The sequence below is a fragment of the Sipha flava genome, unplaced genomic scaffold (assembly GCF_003268045.1).
Source record: "Sipha flava isolate LNK unplaced genomic scaffold, YSA_version1 40_pilon_pilon, whole genome shotgun sequence".
Lineage (NCBI taxonomy): Eukaryota > Metazoa > Arthropoda > Insecta > Hemiptera > Aphididae > Sipha > Sipha flava.
In genome coordinates this window covers 712961-733887 of record NW_020273126.1, presented here as the reverse complement: position 1 = coordinate 733887, position 20927 = coordinate 712961, and the positions used below count along the sequence as shown (strand labels likewise).

The 20927-nt window shown below is 25.7% G+C and overlaps 1 protein-coding gene across 7 annotated transcripts in view; it reads right to left on the bottom strand.

Moving 5' to 3' along the window:
- LOC112688846 (SCY1-like protein 2) overlaps nucleotides 1–20927 on the bottom strand; it is a 181427-nt gene that overhangs the window by 107865 nt on the left and 52635 nt on the right. For 3 of the 7 annotated variants that reach the window (XM_025562234.1, XM_025562240.1, XM_025562239.1), the window contains exon 2: nucleotides 4144–4387. In XM_025562234.1, coding sequence (XP_025418019.1) covers nucleotides 4144–4308 — 165 coding nt within the window. In that variant the 5' untranslated portion in view covers nucleotides 4309–4387. Of the gene's footprint in view, nucleotides 1–4143; nucleotides 4492–12059; nucleotides 12249–16599; nucleotides 16698–20927 lie in introns of those variants that run through there. The other 4 variants (XM_025562237.1, XM_025562235.1, XM_025562236.1 and 1 more) reach the window with 3 other exon arrangements.

The following is a 20927-nucleotide window of genomic DNA, read 5'->3' as shown; positions in this document are numbered from 1 at the left end:
AAGGAACGACCTCGAATTGACAACCCAGAATATTTCATTGGTCAAATAAAATAACAATGTCAAAGATCAATCGTATTTTACCATTATTAAAATAATATTTTCATGTTTTCAAACGAAAAGTTATATTTTTGAAGAAATAAATGATGAAAATAGCGATATTTTTAAACGTTTATTTTAATGAATATTTATTTTATTTTTTTTAAATATTTTTTACTCATCAACGGTCAACAATAATATTTTAAACAGCCATAGATTTTAATTTCTTCTAAGTAGTTGCTTAATATAACTATAATACAACACTTTGGTAATTAACTACCACGATACTAAAGGTACATCATTAAACTTGTGTAGCTTCGTTGTATTCTCTCTGAATGCTTCTAACAAGAGGTTTTATGCTTCTTACGGATAAAAGAGATTAATAGGATACTGTAAATAGGATACCTGCATTGATGGAAAGTTATCATGTAACTAGAAACTGATTGCTCGATATCTCATTAAATTTCTCTACGAAAACGGTGTAATATTCATAATAATAATAATAATAATAGTAATAAGAAATGACAACCTTAAATTGTCATATTATTTTTAAATATAAAATTGAACAAATAAATAAATAAATAACAACAATATACATAATAAAATATTATACTTTTTTAAGTATAATTTAATTTTGTTAATTGTAATAAAACTAATGGTATTATTTGTCAAATTAATTTAATAAGGAACCTAATTAGTCAATATTAAGTATCATGTATAGTTTGAATACTAGATTATTTTTTTTTCCCAAATTCTTTTTTATAAATAAAAAAAAGACTTTTTTATCGGCTTATTTTTTAAAAAAAAAATAATTTATATGAGAAAAATAGAATAATTCCTTTTAGTTTCGTTATTTAGTGTTTTATAATCCGCTTTTAATATAAAAAAAATAAATAACTGTTTGCTTAAAAAATTTACCACAGTTCTTTTTTCTATGTAACTAATTAACAATTTTGTGATATTGATATATAAAGTTTTAAAAGTTTTATACTTTTAAGTATTATTATATGTAACAAAAATTAATGTAAAATGTATAGAATATTGTTTTAAAAAATAATAATCATGTACAATTCTAAAGCTTAAATTACAAAATCCATCATGAAATTTACTATTTTATGAAAAAATATAACATAAATTTTAATTAAATAATTTTTTCTTGTTAAAATACTATTGAAATATTTATTGTTAAAAAGTAATGAAAATATTTCATAATTATTTCTCTATTTTATGCATGATAATCTATATAAAAATAATGAAACTTTATAAACTATTTTAGTATTAGTTCATGATCTTCTGTAGACATTTTTCCTGATATTCATTATTTAATATATAAACAAGCAACACAAAGATATAAAAAAATAACACAAAAACAAATATAATACAAAGATGCTAAACTGAAACCATATTTTGCATTGTTGCTTTGCTTTTATTAATGATTATATTCGTATAAACAATAAATCATAAAATAGGACATTTCTACATATGTTTTTAAATGTATAATATTGAAAAATATATTATTCATTCAAATTTCAAGAAAATAACACTTAAATTGTAGTATAAATAATTGTTTAGACTTAAAGAGAAAATTTTAATTATCTGATAGGAATTATAATAATTACATACCTATGTTCATTCAAAGTAAAAACTTATTAATATGAAAATACAAAATCAAACATAGTGTACCTTGACAAATAATATATTATTATCATACAAATTTCAAATAACTCCTCGATAGCTAAAATATCAGAACTAGTTTTTAAATTAAAATTTTTACACATATAATTTTTTTTTTTATGCAAAATAATGTGGGTAATAATAATGTTTTGAAAAAATATCGTAAAAAGAAGCTTTTTTGAGCTTTATTATTCTATTGCAACTGTATAGTAGTACTATTTTATACACAAAAGTTTAAATTAATAACAGAAGTTAAAATCAAAGTACTCCATTAACTAGATTGCAGCAATTTTTTAATAAATTAAATCATCATTCTTACAATTCATCACTTTAACTGCACATTCGGATATTCTGTGGGGACGGTTATAATTGACAAATTCATAAATAAGTAATAGTATACAAAATTAAAAGCAGTTTTTATAATGTGTTGTACACAAAAATGTCAATACTATAGTTAAAATAAAGTAGTTTATCATGCAATAATTCTTTGGGCGGCGTATCGTATATGCAAAGCTGATACATGACTGCGTAGGGGAACACACTTCACTTTATTTCATACATTTCATACATACAACCGGATTATATTATTATAATAATCTATTATGGAAAAGAACAACACAATAAAACTGTAAAACGTTGTTTATATTTACACTGCGATCGAGTTTATAATGATCTAAATAAAAACTTTTGACCGAGATTAGTCAATCATCATATTATTAGTAATCCTTAAAATAATAATCGATCCATTAATTATTAATTTTAATATGGTGGGAACATTTTACGTGGCAGTATTTTAATATTACCTTAAATTGAGAATAAATTATAGTTTTTCTAAACAAATATGTCTGCTATACTCTGTAAATGCACACGGTAAGGTAAAAAATATTATTTGTTTAAGTTTTTCGGCCTCTAAATTATCATATTATTTAATTAATTTATGAGTGTTACTAGAATTTATTTTCTACGATTTTCGATATGAATTTTTTTTTATCAATTATTGCATATTATTATAAAAAATATGTATTACTACTACTACCAACACGATATTATATTAGATTTCTAGCAAGGCAAAGAATGTATTGATTTCTTAGTGATGTATTTTTTTCGTAACTATATTCTTATCATGTAGTTTTCAAAAACATTTTTGGTTTAAATTGTACTAGGAAGGCATACCTACTTATGAAAATGAATTTTACAAATTTTTCAATATCAACGTAGAATTTGAATGAAACTCGGAAAGATTTTTAAATTCCTTACATTCAAACATTTATATCTTCTTAACAAAAGCTTAATTCCTAATATATTGTTGAATATACTAAATAAATAACAAACTATTTTATTTTTATTTTTTATTTTTTTTTATTACTATTATTATCTCCATTTCCATAAATAACAAAAAGTTAGAAATCAAAAAAAAACATTGTTGTTCATATAACCCATAAAGTTTTTTTTTATTTGTGGTTAACCCATTATATTTATTATTTTGATTTATTCCTCATTAAAAATTTGCTTTTATTTAATTGTGAACTAACTGTAAAATTAAGATCTAATAGCTTAAATTATAATGATATAAATTAACGTTTATTTATATATATTTTCTAGGTTGCAAATGTACGAATTATATTTCTTTAAATTTTGATCTAATTTATATTTAGTTTATTGTTATTTATTTGTACGTAGATGTTCATATAATACTAACCGAACATAATTTGTTAGTATAATTTTGTAATTTTATTTTATGTACTTAATTCATACTACTTCATTCATTGTACTTGTATCTTTATTCTACCAATGTTATTTTTATAAATCTTATTGTCATTGTACTTGAGCCCACCTGGGCGTTTACACCAATAAATAAATAAATAATTAATCTACTTTTTTAGTTATTTACCACCAAAATTTTTTTCTTCTTTATTCATTGTTCTATTCAACTTATTTGAAAAATATTTTTTTTAATAAAAAAAATTGTTTGAACCGAGTAGGGTGCATTGTGTTTTCAAGCTTAGTATGAAAATATAACTCTTGAGATTAAATTGCATTTTGAAGTATTTTACGTTCCTTTAAAACGTGTGTGTATAACTTCTATGCGCTGTTCAAATTTTAGTGGATATAAACAATGCGTTGTACTATAATGAATTATTATAAAATCACAGTAATTATACTGTTCTATTTATAAACAATATTTATGTAAATTATAGTTCAACCATTTTTAAAATATTATAGTAAACCCGAAACGTCAAACTTATAGTTTTACGGTAGTTAACCTTGACCGTGGTCAACTGTATACTTATGACATTTGGTGTTTAGACTGTTATTGCTACTTTTTACATCGATGTGATTTTATCATGGTTGTTATCGAGTTGTTCCACCAGTTCGAGTATGACTGATAATGATGATAGTAGTTATATAGTGACATTGAATTTTTTTACTAACCTTTCCGTCTGGTTTTCGAAAACCTTCATACACTTTCCATATGAGCTCCGGTCCAGCTGAACAGACATATTTGCCGACTTCAAACAAATTGAGTATATTGTTGGTGGAAAGCACCTGGGCGCCTTGACTGGCAGATGATGTGCCTGACTTGAGTTTGGAGAACATAGTTCCAGTGGTGGACGGCGCTGATGGCAGACTGCTGCCTCGCCGGAAGTCTGACCAACCTATTTTGTCGGGTATTCGCCTGAGATCAAGAATAGGCCAAAAATATGGTTACGTGGTAAATTCACTGCTGTTAAATACTGCTAATTCTGTGCACTGTACCAACACTTAATCGAATCGTAATACCTGAAACGAAAAAAAAAAAACTACGTACAATATGAATCGTTTCGATATAAAATTATAAAAAAATAAAACGTTCATTGTAATTATTATAGATGAATATTTATTTTTTATTTCACGGTTTTTTATTGTTTTATTAAACCAGATGATAGATAATAAGTGTCAGAACTCTTAAGAACAAAACACTTTGCGTTGTCATGCGACCGTTAATTTTAATACACTACAGTTTGTTTACACGATACTATGATTTAAAAGTTGATAGCACGAGTCTTTGTGGTACGTATAACAAAGTTACATAAAAAATCAAAAAGCACAAGTTTGTATTTAAAATATTCTATTTAAATGTTTTTAAAATTTTAACTTAAACGATGATGTATTTAAAGTGAGTCATACTCGCGATAGATTAAACATTATTCAACATCAATAATTATTGTAAAAGTAAACAAAAAAAATAGTTTATATATAGAAATTATTATATATTTAGAAATAAATAAATATTTAAATGCTTAACCTGGAGTATTGTTATATTTATAATATATGACCAGTTTCGAATTAAAAATTTATCGTTAGGTACTTACAAAGTCAAAAACATAGTGCTATACTGACTTTGTACTCGTATATACCTAACAATACATTTTTAATTTGAAACCAGTTGTATTTTACAAATATAAAAATATTTCAGGCTAATATTTTATTTATTTATTTGTTTATATTTTAATTTACAAGTATTAAAATTATTAAATGGTTACATTTAATAATTTTTAATTTTAATTTTACTTTTTATTATTTTATTATTCGATAATTATATCAAAACTACATTTATACGTTAGTATTATAAAATTATAATACGATAGCTTGAATAAACATTTTTAATTTGAAAATACATCTAAGAATAAATGTAAATTTAAAATTATATTTTCATACAGTTTTTTTTTTTTTTTAACTAGGTTCTGACTCTACATGAAACATCGTTAAGATTATTCATTTCTTAAAGTTGGATATTCACAGCCATCGCAGATGATATTTAATTCACGTGATTATTGTACTACAGTACTACATCAGTATAACGGTTATATACTAATTAAAAGCATAACAATTTGATAATTTGTGGTGATCCAAATTAAAGCTTAAAATTCTAGCAATTACGCTAAAAATGACTGGGTTCTTTTACGACTGCAGAATTTCAAAGTTGATGTCTCAATGTAAGGTCCAGTTTGAATAAATAATTTAAGCATTAGCGTTTGCACGAGAATGTGTGTTTATCACGTATAAATAAATAATATACATAAATATTTTAATTTATAATACAAAATAATTGGTCGGATTGAATTATCACTGGAACTTACTATTAACAGTGTCAACATTAATGTACACCTGTATAATGTGTACTGAAGAAGCTTAATTTTACATTGTATACTGTCCATTAATTAGTTAATATATCGGTTCTAAGATTCTACAAAATCTATTTTACAAAGCTCTAATTGTTTAAACCTTTAGACCGTCTTTAGAACAATTGAGTGATTATACAGAAATTTGATTAACTAGCCCCTTAATATTTTTCTTTATTTGCGCGGAGTATCATATAGCTGTTAATTTTAATATTTGCGTCTAAACGGGAGAGGAGGGTTATTAGGACTTAGAAGTTTAATGCCAATAAAAAATTTTCAATTTTATTTTTTCGTAGTATTAGTATATAGATTAATTGTTTTAAATTTACGCATAATTACGTTTCTTGTTTTGTGCTATTGTTTAGGGTTTAACCTATATAGTTGTTTTTATGATTAAATTATCTAGAGTAGTTATATGAGCTACTAGAAAATGATATTTTTTTACTGTTTTTTATTATTATACCTGAAACTTGTATATTTAATTTGAGGAATTTCTTGAATGAAAACCAAGATGTAATTTGTACGTAAGAGGTTATCCCGTAAATATTTTTCATTAGTTTTGTTATTTAATTAATATTTGATATAGGCTTTTTGCAGTTTAACATATTTAAAGAATACTATGTATATACGTTAATTTAACACGTCCAAAAACAGATTTTATTTTCTAATTTGACTTAATCCTTACTTATTTGTTACATCAAGTACAATATTTTGTTTTAACGTTGTTAGAATTATATTAAATATCATATGTTTTAATTTCGAAGTTTCATACATGGTATAATAATTCATTATTTCATACATTTTTATTACGGTATGTTGTGTTATTCGTTATTATATCCATCTAATATTATAACCTTTCTTTAAATTTAGTGCATATCAGTTTGTACCATAATTTCAGAATTATTTGAAGCAATAGATTATTGTTCATCAAATGTTTTAAATTGCTTATAATAATTTTAATATTTTTCATAGTACATTATTGTAAACGATAATTTATATACTTGAAATTAATATAATTTTATCACTTTACTGTATTTTTAAAATTCCATAAATTCTTAAAAAATCAGAAGTGCGATTTAATAACATCAACATACTTCACAGTTAGTTCTTTTTTATTCATATCCATTATATTTTATATCAAAATCGATTATTGTGTTTCAATGGGGCGTTTTATTATTGACTTGAAACGGTGTGCCGGGGTTGCCGACTGCCGAATCTTTATATAAATGTACACGAAATAAATATCAAGTTATTTATTTAGCATTAAATGAAAGTAAAACAATTAATTTAATAAAATTATTCCGGGCCGCGACGGGTGGTATCGCACCTATGTAGGTGCGATAGAGAATTGGATACACGGTCGATAGCAGACTTAAGCAAGCGAGTGTATGGACCGTGATCACTTTGCTAGCGGACACTTGTGTAAGTGCGCCGGATAGTCTTGTAAGGATATTGGCCCTGAAAAGGGCCATTTTTAGTGTCGACGAATAGGTCCACGAATCCCGCCAGGTGAGCCCCGCGCGTAAATTCCGCTGGAGCCGGATTCGTGGTTGTCTTATTCGTCGTTGTTTTTCACGGCCATGGTTGCCGCAGCCGCTGTGCAGTCATCGAGATTGCCTTCGTCGTATTCGCCGCAACCTTCGTCGTCGTAATTGCCGTCGGGTGCTTTTATTCTTCTTATCTTTTGGATGTTGATCGTTGTAAATAGAAGAATGGTGTGTCAATGTTCCAAAAAGTGACCGGTATATATACTCAATCAGACATTGACGCTCCATTCTCGTGGGTTGAATTTTTATCGATCCATTCGATGTTGTAAAACGACACTATTCCTCCGCTGTATTAGTTGCTTTCATGTCATTTTACATCGTCACAATGATGTTCTTAGTGGCCCTGAAAAGGGTTGTTTTTGTCTGAGCGCGGGCTCCATTACAGACTACATAATATTTTTTTAATACATTAATATTTAAAAGATTGTTTATTTAAAATACTTGCCAAATCGTAGTGGTATCTATACTAAAAACACATACGACACTTATAACTATTTTTGTAAACGTGAGAGAAAAACCTATGAATTGTTTAATCGATAAACTAACCACGACCTTTACTAAAATAAAAAAGAATTACTCTCCTATTAATCCCTAAAAGTTACGGTTAAACAATTAATTAAAATAAAAATAATATAAGCGTTGATTGAATTTCACGGCAAACAGCTTTCGAGAATAAAGATGTTTGATAAATTGAGTGATTATTTAATTATAAGTTATTTTGCCGTGTAACCATGTAATTGGTCTTTAGATTTTCAAGCAAAATATTGGTTTTTAACGTAATAATTTTTTCCTGTAATTAAATTAATTAAAATAAATATTTCTTTTGTTTATGAACCAGCTTTATAATCGTAACTCAAGCAGTATTTCAGATAGGTTGTTTTTCAGTGTTTGTTCTGCTGTTATAAAAAATAATGAAACTGAATTCAGTCAATATTCCATTATTGAGTTTTTAATTTTTATTTATTTATTTTTTTAATTGATATTTTATTAACATCAGCAGCAACGGCCATTAGTTATTAAATTACTTACAATTTTTCATTTATGTATAAGGTTCTTAAAATTATGTTGTTTAAATTAAATCATATAATTTAGTTTTTCTTAAAAAATTTAGAACTTGGTTAATGGTGTGTGTGTTCGGTCAGAGTGCTGGGGATGTTGAGGTTGTTGAGTTCGTCTGTGTATTGGTGACATTTTGAGAAAATGTGGTGAATTTATAATTCGGTACCGCAGGTGGTGCACATGGATTTCTCTTCCTTAGCCATGAGGTATCCATGCGTAAGACGAGTGTGACCGATACAGAGTCCATTAATTGTTACTTTTTCTCTTCTTTTCAAGAGAGAGTTTGGCTAGTCAAAGATAGAGTTTTTAATTTGTCTTAATTTGGTGTTCTGTTTAAACCAGTGTGTTTGCCATTTAATTTGGATAATTTATTTGATTTAGTTTTTTATGTCTGCAAAAGTAGTTATCTTTAATTTCGAAATATCTGCGGATACTACTACTTTCTTGGCCTCTTGGTCTGCATTTTCGTTTTGTTTTTTAAGTTTTAATTGTTAATGGCTTGATACTACATATTTATGTTCAATTTTTAAAAGTTAATAGTGTTGAAAATATTAATAAAAAAAAAGAAAGAAAACTAATATAAATAATATTATTAAATACCTATACTTATATAAATGTATATTTAGAAAAACCGAATAACGATTAATAAGTGTAAATTTGACTAACACAAACAAAAAAAAAAAAAAAATCAATTACTTTATTGTATGAATTGTACGCTGATCTCTATACTATATCATATTACTCACGTGTGTTCAAAGTATGATATCAAATATTCCACTATCTACTCGAATGATCATAGATAACAAACTTAATGTAATATAATCTGAAAATTAGGTTATTAATTCACACGCAAAATACATATAAGAGCAGTACTATACAAATACATGTTTGTATTTTAACTGTTTGAATGATTTTGTATACAAAAAAATAAATAAATAAATTAATAAATAAAAAAACAAACAGAAATAACAAAACGTATTTACTCGCATACCAATTCGATTATTAAAAATATTTGTGTAATTATAAAATATTTGTCTTCCTTTTTTAGTTTCTGTGTTTTTTTTTTTTATTTCTCATATAGTATATACATTTTCTTTCAAAAACTAATATGTCATATTTATTTTTTTTATTAACGAAATTCCTATAATTTGTTCATAAAAATTGACTGACAATGTAAAATATAAAACGATATCTATTATAGGATTGGAGTTTAATTTCTCATCTTCAGTTTATAATTCAAGTATTAAGTCTCTTTGACTATACAGTTGTATGAATTATTCATAAATCGCTATACAGCCACAAAGGTCACACTAATAGCAAGCGATGAAAAATAATGAATGCTTTAAACCGTGACGTAAATTTAGTTTTCTTTTTTCTGGGTATTCTTTTTTTTTTTTTTGCCGTCTCCTAAAATAACAACGGGCATTTTTCAATTTACACAAACAATAAATTTACATTTAATTTTACATAAACACACAATATACATACAGAATGTATGTATATAACTTGTATTATCTGCCTATAAATTGAATTTATTATGCAACTAATAGCATTACAGAAAAAAACATTGAACGATAGTAAATAAAAAGTTATCAATTAGTTTCTTCTTGTATTTAAAAATCCTAAATGATGCTGAATATAAACTATGAATCATGATTAGAAAATCTCTCTCGGTTCTGTGTTAATTGAATTATTTTTATTTGCTGAGATTTCAAACAAATTATAATTTAATAAATATTTTGACTTATTAATTTAACGAGTCTCGCTAGTATAAATATAGTTCACATATTTTCAACAGTAAAACATATTATGCAGATATCCATCTCAATCAAAATATCCCATATTTCACTACAATCAAACAATCAGTATGGTTACTATTTTTAGATATATATCCATCTAGAATTCGCATATAATGGATGTAAATCAAATGATAAGATTCAATTTTATTGTATTTGTTCTGTTTTATAATTGCACACTTAAAACATATTGTCAAATAAAAATATTTTCTAAGTACAATTCAAAAATAATAATATACGATTGCATATGATTTCCCTTTTTAATAGCATGATTGCGTACAATTTCTATATCTGTCCCTTAAAAACATTAAGATTGCGTACGAAAATGAGTGCAACGTTTCTAACATGTACGACAGTAATAATATTATTATTATTAAACTATATTTGTTGACACCTATATTTTTCCAATATTTTATTTGTAAAGCAGATTGTTGTCACTTATTATATAAATATTAATATTTTAATTAATACGTCAAATCTATATTTCATAAAATAACGATATCATTATAGACAATTAAAACAAGATGGAATATAGTAAAAATATAAATTATAAATTATAAATTAAAACCTTAGTACTGATAATTAGTCCCTGATATAAAATATAATATATTACCATAACATTTTAAGTTGGTCATATAGTTTTATTACATGGTTAATTTTTTTGGATATCCTTTTTTGGAATATCTTTGAATGTATTTCATTGTATTGTATTGTATTGTATTATTATATTGGTTTCAACCTGCATTTCTTTCAATAACTTCACAACAAAGTATATTGGTGGATGTGCATTATATGATTGAGCGTTAAAAGTTTTGTAGAAATTCTCTGAAGCATTTTTTGCTCTAACATTACAATAAGTAACAATTAAGTAATTAATTATAATTTATAATTATTTTATAACAATTTATTCCTAAGCAGCAGTATTTAAAGTTAAAAGTTTAAAATAGATTATTTAAAAGTATTGGCCTGAAAATTATAAGTACAGTAACGTTTATGAAACTATCACATAAAAGCAATAATTTCCTGAATAAGTCATACTACAAATTGTCTTGTCTGTGAACAACATCAACGTTGCGCTAAGTTAAGATAGGCGAAACGTACGCAATCGTAATATTTAAAAAGGTCCAATGCAATCTTAATTCACCCGAATAAAAACAAATATTAAATATAGAAATATCATATATTAATATGAAGTTTGAATTAAAGATATAGCACAAACGTTTTAACGATGTTCATATGAGTTTATATGTCGTTATATGATTTTAATCAACATTATTGACATTTATGAAAATATGAGCTCCATGTCCCTACCCCCCATCCAAATTTGGAAATGCTAAACCAAAATTATGTCATTCGTTTGTGCTTCGTTTGTGCTGGTTCGTATTTTCAATCCCGTATTATGTTTTAAGTAGAATATAGTTCACGATTTCGGTGTTCGTCAAAAAAATTTATTAAATATTGTTACACTAAATATATATTTAATTTTTTTGCTTCACGTGCCATTTAGTCACTTTGCAGCTTCTACCAAATCTCTATAATACATTATATTATATTAAATATTAACAACAAATTCAAAATTCAAAATGTACATTGAGTATTATTTTATTAAATAACTAGCTTAATTACCCGGCTTTACACGGAACATTCTTGGCCGTGACATAGGTTTTAATGGATTATTAATTTACACTATTTAAAGCCAAGGTTAGTGTAACTGTTGATGGTTATAAAACAAATAAAACGAAAGTTCAAATAAATTAGAATCAGTATAGTAATTTTAGTGATACCTCTGAATTACCGTATTTGCTGATTCCAATATTTTTTAAAATCCCTTCTTATTGTATGTATTAAATATTGGAGAGACCACGATATCAAATTTCGAGTTCGTATAGTTTTGAGATGTAGCGATGATCAATGAGTGAGTAATACCTGACGTTGTCCATTGAGAAAATGAGTGTTCAACTCTTTTTGGGTGTTACCGTTGAACCTATACATTTTTAAGTATAAATCACCTGAAATATTGGTTGAAATATTAATTTGTTATGTATTATAATAAGTAAATATTAAATATAGCTATGTTTATCACGCCTTGTTGTAATATTTACGATATTTAAGCATATAGTAATATCCTGACAACAATGTTCAATTTATTTTGGATTATTATTTTTTTATTTATTCATTTTATTGAGAAAAGTCTAATAATTCAAGGTTTCAAATAAATGCTATTTATTAAAGTGTACTTGGATTATACAATATTTTTTGTTTTTTCTTTTGTGGTGCGTATGCAAATAAATCAGAAGGTTTTCTGATGCGTGAGTAGGTCACACACATTTATCCATATGAGAAACATGGATTTTCAAAATTCAGTCCACACACTTGTTTAAATTGTCCTTGTAATTTGTTAATGATCATTGAAAAAGCGAGTCGCACTGGAAATGCAAAATTTTGAATTCCAATGACTTATTTGTTTGAGTCATTGGAATGCGTGGTAATAGTACATGTTCACCTTTACATTTTCCGTTTAAAATTATGACTTCGATTATGTTGTTAAAAATTCTTAATCAGTGATTAAGAATGTTTAATCAACATATTAAACAAATCAAATATTTCCTAGGTAACCAAAAATTAAAAAATGTATGCATCCAGTCAAAAACTGTTTCAAGCCTTAAATATGTGATTTTCGAAAAATCCTTTCTTATTACACGGTGAAAGACTGTTCCAAATTGCAGGTGCATACGTTGAATAGTTTTTGAAATACAGCGATCAGTGAGTCAGTGGTATTTAGATTTTATATTTCTACTATATATATAATATAATATGAGTATTGGTGTACGTGTGATGCATGTGATTATTTTTATCGATAAACTTCTCGAAAAAATTATTCTTATTTACATGACGACGACTTGTTCGTAGCTGGAAACCCGCGGCCGCCGTGCCGCCGTGCCACACAACACATATTGGCGGTGAATAATTATAATTGTTAATTGCTCCACTAAAACGCAACATTTTTGAAAATCCTTTTTTATTGCACGGTGAAAATATCAGAAGAACCACTATTCCAAATTTCAAGTCCGTACGTTGCGTATTTTTTGAGATACAGTGATCAGTGAGTGAGTGGTATTTGGATTTTATATGTATAGATTGTAAGATTAATTTTTAAGAGAGTTCGTGTTTATGGAGTCATCCTTTTTATTTTGTGGTTCTTGGTTTACGTTTATCTCCTTTATCACCCCTCCCCCCGCTACGTATGTGAAATGTTTTACCCATAAAAATATAGTATCATTTTTTTACAGTTAATCTCATTTTGAATTAAATAGATTTTGATGAAATGTAATTGTAACATTATAACAACTCAATTGGTTTTTACGACTATAAACCAAAGATAAAAAATAATTATGAGAACAATTATCATCAGCGACGCCACAAGAAAAAAATTATTTCAACAAATAGAAATAGCTGGGGTACATTTCATTCCTCGATTTTCAAAGTTGTATTCCTCGGGAAGAAATTAAGACCAAACGACGTGACTGAAAGCACAAACCAGCACAAACGAAGCAAAAACGAATGGGATAATTTTTGTATTGAATTTCCGTGGTGACGAGCATTTCCTCAATCCCTCCCCCCATTTTGAAAGTAGGATATCTTGAAAAACAGTTGAGCACAAACAACGGCATTGAAAACACAAACAAGCATAAACGAAACACAAACAAATGGCATACATTTGGTTTTGAATTTTGAAAGTGGGGGGTCAATGAACCGAAAATATGTATAACATACTATAACGTGTTTATCATGTTCAGTTATTTCATATTTTCATTATAATAAATTGACAATATATATGAATAACATGTTATGTTTTTCGTATTTATTTGAGGACACACGTCATGTGAATGTTCTAACTCCGAATTGATGTAAAGAAATAATAGAAAATACCAAACATATTAAATGCTTCATACTTTTAGATAAAATAAAATATAAAACAAAGTGTACAGATTAAAGTGTTCAAGTGTTGTAGCATGAAAAATGATATACTATAAAGAAAAAATTGGATACTCCACAGGTTAGTTGATGGTTTTTTAACACTTTGTTTTATGGATAGTAAGACATAAGTAGATTTTTTTATAGGTCGCTGAAAGGGATCTTTTGTTTTATGAGGCATTTAAGTTCTATGATAGTAAATATATAACGATTTTAAAGTTGAGCAAGAAATTAAATTTAACAAAATCGATTGCACTACATATAGATGATAACCATAGTTTATGTTCATGTATTTAAATAACAAATCAATGAGATGCTTGTTTTGCCACTAAAACTGTATTTACTTACAGAAATACTTTTTCGTATGATAAACCCTAACTTAACTTATTATATATATAATATATATAATTCAATATTTATATGTTAAAAATCAAATATCATATAACAATATATAGAAAATAATAATAATTGTCACAATTCATGTTACTTGAAATAAGTTACGTATTTTCCAAAAATATTATCTGGATCCTTCAACTCTCAAAAATTATATTTCATCAAAATCTATTTAATTCAAAGTGAGATTAACTGTAAGAAATAATACTACATTTTTATGGGTAAAACATTTTAGTTACGTAGCGGAAGGAGGGGAGATAAACATATTTTGAATTTTCATACTTTTTCTGACTACAAAAGTCAGTGTTTAAATTTCTCATCACGAAAATCCGCAAAAATAACGCTTAAACATAATGAATTGCATTTGGTAAAATAGTTATAAAAGAAAATCACGATAGCCAATAATAAATGTACATTTTTTTATAAATAGCAAAAATAAAAATGTTTAACAATGTGCTACTTTAAACCTCCATAACCATTATATCTATAAATATTTTTCTCAAAGATTGGATTAATTATTATTAAATTTATTAAAAATAAAAACTTATATGTAATAATAATGTAAGTCATCATAGTTTATACTTTTTAATTAATAATTAATAAACAATTTAGGAAATAATAGAAAGTATTACGAATTAAATTCACTCTAGGATAAATTATAATTATAATTATTACACTTAATATATAAGACTAAAATTGTATTAACTGTTTTCTTAAAACATCAATATGTTTTTATTTGTTTCTAAATAAAATAAGTTTTAGTGTGTTCATTTCGAAATTTAATAAACTTATTACTTCTCGTGTTTTTAATGTTTTCACATTAACACACTAGAATAATATAATATAGTGCATTTTGATGAGTAAAACGAGATAAGTATTCGCCCAAATTAAATTCAGTAGTTTATCAGTATTTCACTATATTTTTTAGATAAAGAAAATATGTAGATAAGTAACACTTATTCTTATAATTAATTAATTATACTTAGTGCATGAATAATTAATATCAGACCGTGAAAAAAGCGAAAAGTTTATTGTAAATCACGTCATGAATTATATTTAGCGAATGTTGACGTTATTAGTGAACTCACCGACCAACAGCGTTGTCACATACAAGACAAATTATACACAGACCAGATAATTAAACTCGACTATATTTTTCCGTTGTGTCAGACACAGTTATTTGGTTTGTACAGTTGGCAGGATTATCAGAATAATTGGTAAATTTATGATATTACGTGCAGAAAAACTATATTTATATATATATACAAATTAATTTCAAATATAACTACGTGGTGTGATTAACGTAATTTTGAAAGATTTACGAAATCCAATAGATTTGTTTTATTTCTTGTAACTTGATAAATTCTAACTATTTTTATTGTTCTCTAAAGTCGGTCCCACACGATTCGTGTACTTTGCAAGCATATACTCGGCGAGTGTACTTGCCAAGTTTGTACGATGTACGATGTTTGTTATTATGTTGCTCCTACACGACTCGTAATCGTCAACAATTAACAATAAATAATAGTCTATTTTGGGAGAAAATTCAAGATTAAATTTCTTATCAGCACGAGTCACTCGTGTTGTATCCAACACCGATGGGAAACCGCAAGTGACTCTGCGAGTAAAAATAATCGTCTTACTTGACGATTGAACACCTTTTACACGACTTGTAAAGCATCACGATTGACGATTATTCGCCTAGTACACGAGTCATAAGGGACCGGCTTAAGTGTTTTTACAAATATTCCACTGATTAAACAAATTTAACAGATTATTTTTAAAGATTAAAGAGCAAAAATTTATATTTTAATCATCTATTCTTATCATAAACAAATATTTCCAAAATTAATTCAACTATTGTATAAAAATAAGTTACGAAAACCTACGATGTCACTAAATCACTTTGTAACGCTTTGTTCATAATGCATAGTATATGTAAATTTTTATACTAACGTAATTACGAATATGATAATCGAAAGGTAAGCTTCAAGTCTAATGATCCATGGATAAACCACGATAGAGGCTACAGCATAGGCACATACATGCAAATATGTAATACGTGATTGCGATCGTGTCCATAGATCTATAAATAAAATTATAATTTATTTTTAATTTTTTAGAATTTATAAAAAAATTGAAAAAAAAAACAACACAATTTTGAATGATACGTATTTTACAACGTTGTGAGTCATTTTTAGAAATATATAGCAAACAATTAATTTGATAATCACTATAACTATTGTTCATTACTTATAAATTGTCTCTAATTATAAGATAATTGCTGTTATTTTTAACAGTTTTAAATCCATGAATTGTACAGTTTGTAATAAAATAGGTACATAAGAAAATTTTCTTTTTGCAGCAGCAGCAGCAGTAATAAAAAACAATTATATAGTTTGTTTTAAATTTTAAAAGTAAAATATATTTTTTTTTTTTTTTTTAAATTATCTTTTAAATAATTTGAAATATTAATTGGACAAAAACTTTCAGAAATTGAATAAGCTTTTTACAATTTGTATCAATACGACAAAATATTGAAATAAAAAATCTGACATGATAAAAAAACATAGGTATTATCTCTTTATTGTCACTTCAATTCTTGGAATAGATACTGAATGGAATCGTATAGAGTGATATTATGTAGTATGAAGTATTTTTACTAAGTCATAAACCACACAAGTGATAGTGTTATATTTATATTTAGTTATGAATATGGAAAAAATATGTTTATAATAAGAAATATCTTGTATTGACTTCTTGTCAAAAACCAAAACTATAAATTCTGTAAAATGCAATTTGATTGATAAATTCTTGAAAGTTCTAATTATTTTAAGTTTTTAATTATTTTTTGATCATATTAACATCATATATGTTTTTGATAGTTAAATTAAATATAAACTACAAAAATATAATATAATAGAAAATAATAAAAGTTATAGAATCAATACTCATAACTCTAATAATAAAAATTAAATTACATAAGACATATTATTATTATTTTAGTTTATAGTAATTTATAAAATATTTTATAGTTTTGGAAAAAGTTGTGAAGTTATAAAACTAATATTAAAATTTAATTTAATGATTATGAATAAATATAAATAATGAATTAAAAATATTTTGTAAGTTATGCATGATTATTGCTTATATGTAAATTAAAAGTATTTAAATATAGTGCGATGTACTTTAAATGTATAACTTTCTGAATGTGATTATAAATGTATTGATGGTTGAAAAACTGAAATTTCATGCATTTTTTGAAAAACAAGTAGCGCTGTTTCCCAGCAAATATATGCAAATAAATAAATCAAGCACCAGAAAAAAAAACCTATTCAGATATAATATTTAAAAATGATATATAAAATATGTGTTCTCCAAGTGGCCATTTATCTCTTTTGTTATTAATCATCTTCATAATGGTTCTGAGTAATTGTTTTAAAGTTTATAATTACGCTCGTATTGTTTACGAATGACCTAAAGATATATGCTAATGTTTGTTCAATTGATGACTCTAAATTAATTCAAGCTGATCTAAGTGATTGGTACCTTTTTAATGGACTTAATTCAAATACAGCTAAATGTTTTTTAAAATATTTTTTTATCGGTCTAATACGCAATTAAATAATGACTATCATATCGATGGTGATCAATTTGTTGAAATTAATATATTTCATAACTTGGAGTTAATATTCCAACCTAACTTATTATTTTTCTCTTATATTATTTTTACATGCTCGAAAGCATTAAGAAGCTTTGGTTTTTCAAATCGTAATACGAAAGAATTCAATAATTATTTTTGTCTTAAAACATTATATACCTCACTAGTTGAACCAATCCAGGAGTTCGATTTTGTTCTTTGGAACTTATCACATATTATTTGTACTGAATCGCTTGGACGTATCCATAGAACATTTTTTCGTCTTATTACACATAAGAGATATATACATGTGCATTTTAATTCATCATCTTCTATTTTGTTTTCATCAATCTAAGCGAATCTTAATTTAGAATTACTGCTTCTAAATGAAAATCATTGGATATTCGATATACATATATATCCAAAATATTTTATATGCTGTGTATACATGTTATTATATGTATGTTACATATATACATAAGTTTAAAAGTACAAGTTTAAACATCCTAACATTTGATTAAAGGTTATTTTCAATATTAATTTTTGTAAGAACATTTAAGATTTAAGTATAGTTATCTTAATTTAGGACTTTATCTAATCAGTCTGATATTGATGTGTGCTTTGAATGTTTTGAAGATCTGGAAAACTCTGGATGATGTATTAAATGGTCAAGTCCTCTTGGCATTTATTTCGTATGGGAGTTGTATCTTTATTTATTAAGAATAAGTAGGTTAAAAAGAATGTCCAGTTCACGCTATGACAATAGCGATTTCCTGTCGTATTTTTAGGTTTTTTTGAAAACGGATTCTAACGTATTTTAATGTATTCTTCGATATCACGATCAATTTCATAATTTAACTAATCATTAAAATTGTTTTAAATTTTATTTTTTTGATAGACATTTGACTCGAACAACTCGAACAAGTCACATAAAAAGTTATCGACTCTTATAAAACTATAAATAGAAGTCTCCCTGTACACTAATTAGCAGACCATGGTTCTAAATTTGTTCTCTGCGAGACTTAAGAGATCGGTTAGAATTTTTAGGGATTACTGGATTCTATAGATTCAAAAATAAAAAAATAGTGGTAAAAATATCATTATTTTATTAATTTTGGTTCTTTTGGAGACGGAATATTTCATACAGTAGTTAAACTATACAGTAAAACCCACAATAAATAATATCGCTAAGAGATTTAAAGACAATAAAACTTGATTATAATTCAAAATTATTAATTTATGAAATGCTGTCCTGACTTACAATGTCCTAACCTGGATTGTTGTAAAACCATTAAGTGCCATTGAAATACAAACATTCTAATATATTTCTTTACAAGCGATCACAAGTACTTCAGAAACATTCTAGTATATATCAAACCTGGCACTACACAAACAATAAAGTTGTAAATGTCTATTAAAATGTCTCTTTTATAAAGTTTAAATTTCTTATAAACTATTTTTTATCGTCCGTTTGATTAATCATTAAAATCCCTAGGTTTCAATACTTTATTTCGAGTCCATTTCTGACCAATCTCCAAAAAGTTTAGAGCTTATATGACGTTGGGCCTAAGGTTTTATATACTATTTTACTACATCCCCCCCTTATGACCTTGAATACACATTCTAAAAATAAATACAAAATGTTAATGTTGAATTTCACGACAGTCATATATATGTTAAAATGATTATTTCTTGTATATTTTCTGAGTAATCAAAGAAATGATTGTGATATTTGTTTTTGTAGCTCATTTGTCAATAATAATATAAACATAATAATAAAATGAATCATTATCTCCTGAATTTTTAGCTTTTAATTCTCTAATTTAATACATAAATTAATTTCGAAACCGAACACATTTTTAAATGCATTGTTTCGTTTTTCGTTTATTATGTATATTTTATTATTATCATGAATATGTGTTTTATAATAAATAATGATCGAGTTATATAACTTTAATTTATTATAACAAATTAATCCCATTATTATTTTAAATTGAATACTATCCAACGAAATTCATAGAATATTGAGATAAACTAATATCATAAACTCTATTTATACCATGTTATCTGCTTTCAGCCATTTTAAAATATATTCGTATATTTAACGCAACCGTATATATGATTAGAAAGTAATTAATTGGAAACAACCGTCTAATTAATGCGGTCGACAGTGCAATAGTTTTTGATTCATTGGAAAAAACGATATAGTATGACTGCAGCGTTAGAATTTTCGAACGTTTTGAAAATAATTGCATGGAAATTGACCACATTTATACGTAATAGTCCATTTCAATGATAAAAAAATTGTTTTATAATTTAAAACAGAAATATCTTGTTACAAAGTTCTATGAAAGTATTCTATCTTGGGCTTTTATAAAATAAATTCACGAAAATATCACTGAAAAAAAGTTTTATGATACCGACGTATCTATAGCACCAGTTTTCGCATTACACGTTATATCCAACGGTAATGACCATTCGTAGCATCGGTCAATTTATAAGTTACGGATATCTGAAAAAATAAAATAGTTTTTCTCACTTCCAATAACACGGAATGACAGTCATAACGAATAATATTTTTATTTTATTTATTTATTTATTTTTTTTTTTTTGACCAGTATAATTTGACTGAGAAATTTTTAAA